The 3143-nt window shown below is 41.1% G+C and overlaps 1 protein-coding gene across 1 annotated transcript; it reads right to left on the bottom strand.

Annotated features, from left to right (window-relative positions):
• Nucleotides 1-1663: 1663 nt before the first annotated feature.
• On the bottom strand, nt 1664-2640 carry LOC5575461 (potassium voltage-gated channel subfamily KQT member 1; the record flags this gene model as incomplete). The annotated part of the gene is made up of 3 exons (XM_001661929.2): nt 1664-2077; nt 2138-2389; nt 2465-2640. Coding segments are annotated over 3 exons (842 nt in total), but the record flags the coding sequence as incomplete, so codon positions are not given.
• Between the last annotated feature and the right edge of the window lie 503 nt (nt 2641-3143).

Raw genomic sequence — 3143 nt, forward strand, 5'->3', positions numbered from 1 at the left:
AATCAATGTCTAGAAGAATATTCCAGCAATCTTTAGAGGAATTCTTGGTGAGATTCTGAAGTAATTATCTAAGGTGTTTTTCGAATAATCTCAGTAGTAGTAGGGGAATCTTTAAAGGTGGAAGTAGTACTTCAATGAATATTTGAATAACGTGTCTTAAGAGATCATTTCTTAGTTTGTACAATTACTTAAATTGGGCTGAAAAGCTACAAGAATTTGATTCGTTCGTTATTTAACTGTTCAGATGTAATGCGGTAACTATCATGTCGAAGCATATTATATACTTTCTGATAGTGGAAGTAGAAATCGATCACGTAAGTATACCATAATTATCCTCAGTCGATGATATGATTCAAATGTCTCATCTAGAACTGGAGCAAGCAAGCATCGAAGCTATTAAACCTTCTACCCTCATAAAATAATATGTGTTTCATGAAATAAACTCCATCACAAGCCGTTGGTAATTCAAATATTCCGACAAAGCTTAACTGCACCCATCAAGAGCAACGAGTTGGACAAAAAGTAGAAACGAACTCCACAGGTTTCAAATTGCTTCTCCACTCTTGACGTGCAACAGCATCAACGGCAGCAGCATCATCATGTGCGCACCTATAAATGGGTCGTTTTCATCTGCTCTAATGAAGTGGAATTTCGATACGTAATGCATCGATGCAGGAACGCATGATTGTTGTTCCGGCAAATGGCAAATAGCAAATGGCGATGCAGGTATGTAGCAGATGTGGAGGAGAGATGCAATGCGAGGAACGTGAATCCCGACCGACACACATCAAACAAGCACACACAAGCTCCGAGCACAACACATCCACAACCAGAACAAAACATCCACAGTTGACGAATCCCTGCACAGTGTCCTTCCGGTAATCCGGATTGGTTTGGGGTTGGATTGTGGAAAAATCGTTTGGGATCACTTAGCTATCGATATCCCGTAAATACCCAGGGCGATCTTTCTTTGGTACAAGTACTATAAATAAATACAAATAACAGTAGAACATGTAGATCTTGACGGCAATAAATTCTGAGTAGTTTGAATAGCGTTGATTATCTAAAACCAAATAAATGCATTTTCCAAACTTGTTGCAATATTTTTTTTAATGGACTGTATGAAACGGATGCCTTAGGATAACTCTAAAGTCAAAACTTGAATTATTATAATGGAAATATATATTGCTTATGTTATCAGTAGAAATCATTTACGATGAGTATGTTTGTTAAAAATAGGAATAAGATTGAATAGTTTTGAAAAATATCAAAAATCTGGAAGGGTTCCGAAGGGCGAGACTTCATGCACTTGTTGATGCAACTAATCCCGTTATTTTAACGTATATTTTGAATTAAAATTATTAAAAAATACGAAGCTATAGCATTTGTAGTAAAGTAACATTGTTCTAGGTATTTACGGTTTAATCGTACGCTATTTGCCTAACAGTTTTGAGTATGTGTAGGTTCACTGAGTGTCGGATTACCGGGAGGACACTGTACACACTAGGCTGGTTCAATCGTAGGAGATGCATTTCTAGAACCAGCCTAATTCGTGAGGGCACTTGTCCCTGAAGTAGCAAACCTAGGGGTCGTAGGATAATCGCCTGGCATTTGGAAAGCAAAAGTACAGCTAGAAGTGCCATTATAGGTATAGGTATAAGGTTTATGAGGAGAGAGAATCAGACAAACAGATGGCAGCACAGCTTTGTAAGAGGTTGTTGGTGTTGTCGACCAATCTGTGGGGTTTCGATTTTGACGGGACGTTTTTTGGGACATCGGGATGGGATCTAGGCGCTTCTTTGATACTGCTAAACATACAAACACGTACACAGCTAAACAACGCACTCACTTTGCCCAGCTGCGCGGGGAGAGCTGTGCTGGTGTTGGAGTTGTTGGCGTTCTGGTCGTCCGACTTGACGTAGATCTGCCAGGTGGCGTCCGAATGGAAGCTCTTATCGGCGGCGTAACACCGCCAAAGACACTGGATCAGCATTGCCGCTGCCGGTATCTGGCGGTTAAAGTGCTTCTGGCGCTGCTTCTGTTGGACTTTGAGCGCGAAGCCTGATCCGAGGATGCCCTGTCAAAGCAAAAATTGATGATCTGTTGCGATTGGTCCATTTCCCACATCCAAACTTACCGCCGGAAGTGCGAAGAACGAGATTGCAAACACGCTAAAGCAGGACGCCACAATTTTGCCCATCCACGTCTGCGGCACCGTGTCCCCGTAGCCAATGGTCGTGACGGTGATAACTCCCCACCAAAGGGCGTCAGCATAACTGGCAAAGTCCTGCCGCCCATCCGGCCCGGTAACGTCCTTTTCCGCTAGGTACACAAAATACGAGCTAAATATTAGCCCCAGGAAACCGATGTACAGCGTCGTTATCAATTCCTAGTTTAGAGGGAAGAAAACGAAAATCGTTGTAATTAGCTGGACACATTCTAGAAGGGTTTCGAAGTAACCAACCTGTCGATGAATGAAAACGACGGACCCGAGAAGGCGCCAGGTGCCACCCTGCCGGTCCACGTGCAACATCCGGAGGATCTGCAGAAACCGAATGCCTCGGATGGCACTGGTGGCGAACACTTGTCCATTTGAGCCAACTGACAGCACAACCATCGATGCTACTACTACTATTAAATCTGAAAAAGAAAGCGAAGAGAACGAGAAACTTGCATTGAGTATCATTAAAGTATTGTTTGTGCATAATACGCTAGAACTAAAACGAAGAATTTTCAAGGAAATATATATTTTTCTGACGGTAGCGACCAAAATGCTAAGCGAAGCCGCAAACTTGGTAAACATCTGGCGTAAAAGAATATTGAAAGAAAAGTATTTCTGAATAGCACGTTCATTTTTGTTTTTCAATTATAAGATATAATCCCGATGATTACAATTTTCAATTGCTTGGTACAGTAATGTAAGTACAAACTTATCATCCCAAAGCAAAAACTCATTTGTCAATTCTTAATGGAGGATGTTGCCGAAGAAACAAATCCATTTTGAACTAATTTTGTTAGGAATTTTTTGTAAATGTTTGCTGGACTATAATCGCGTATAATCGCATTCTTCGAAATGTCTTCATAGCAATTTCCAAATAAACCTTCATCGTCTTTGGGCCACCCTTAAAACAATATCTAAAACA

Source organism: Aedes aegypti, unplaced genomic scaffold (genome assembly GCF_002204515.2).
Source record: "Aedes aegypti strain LVP_AGWG unplaced genomic scaffold, AaegL5.0 Primary Assembly AGWG_AaegL5_hic_scaff_1047_PBJ_arrow, whole genome shotgun sequence".
Taxonomy (NCBI): domain Eukaryota; kingdom Metazoa; phylum Arthropoda; class Insecta; order Diptera; family Culicidae; genus Aedes; species Aedes aegypti.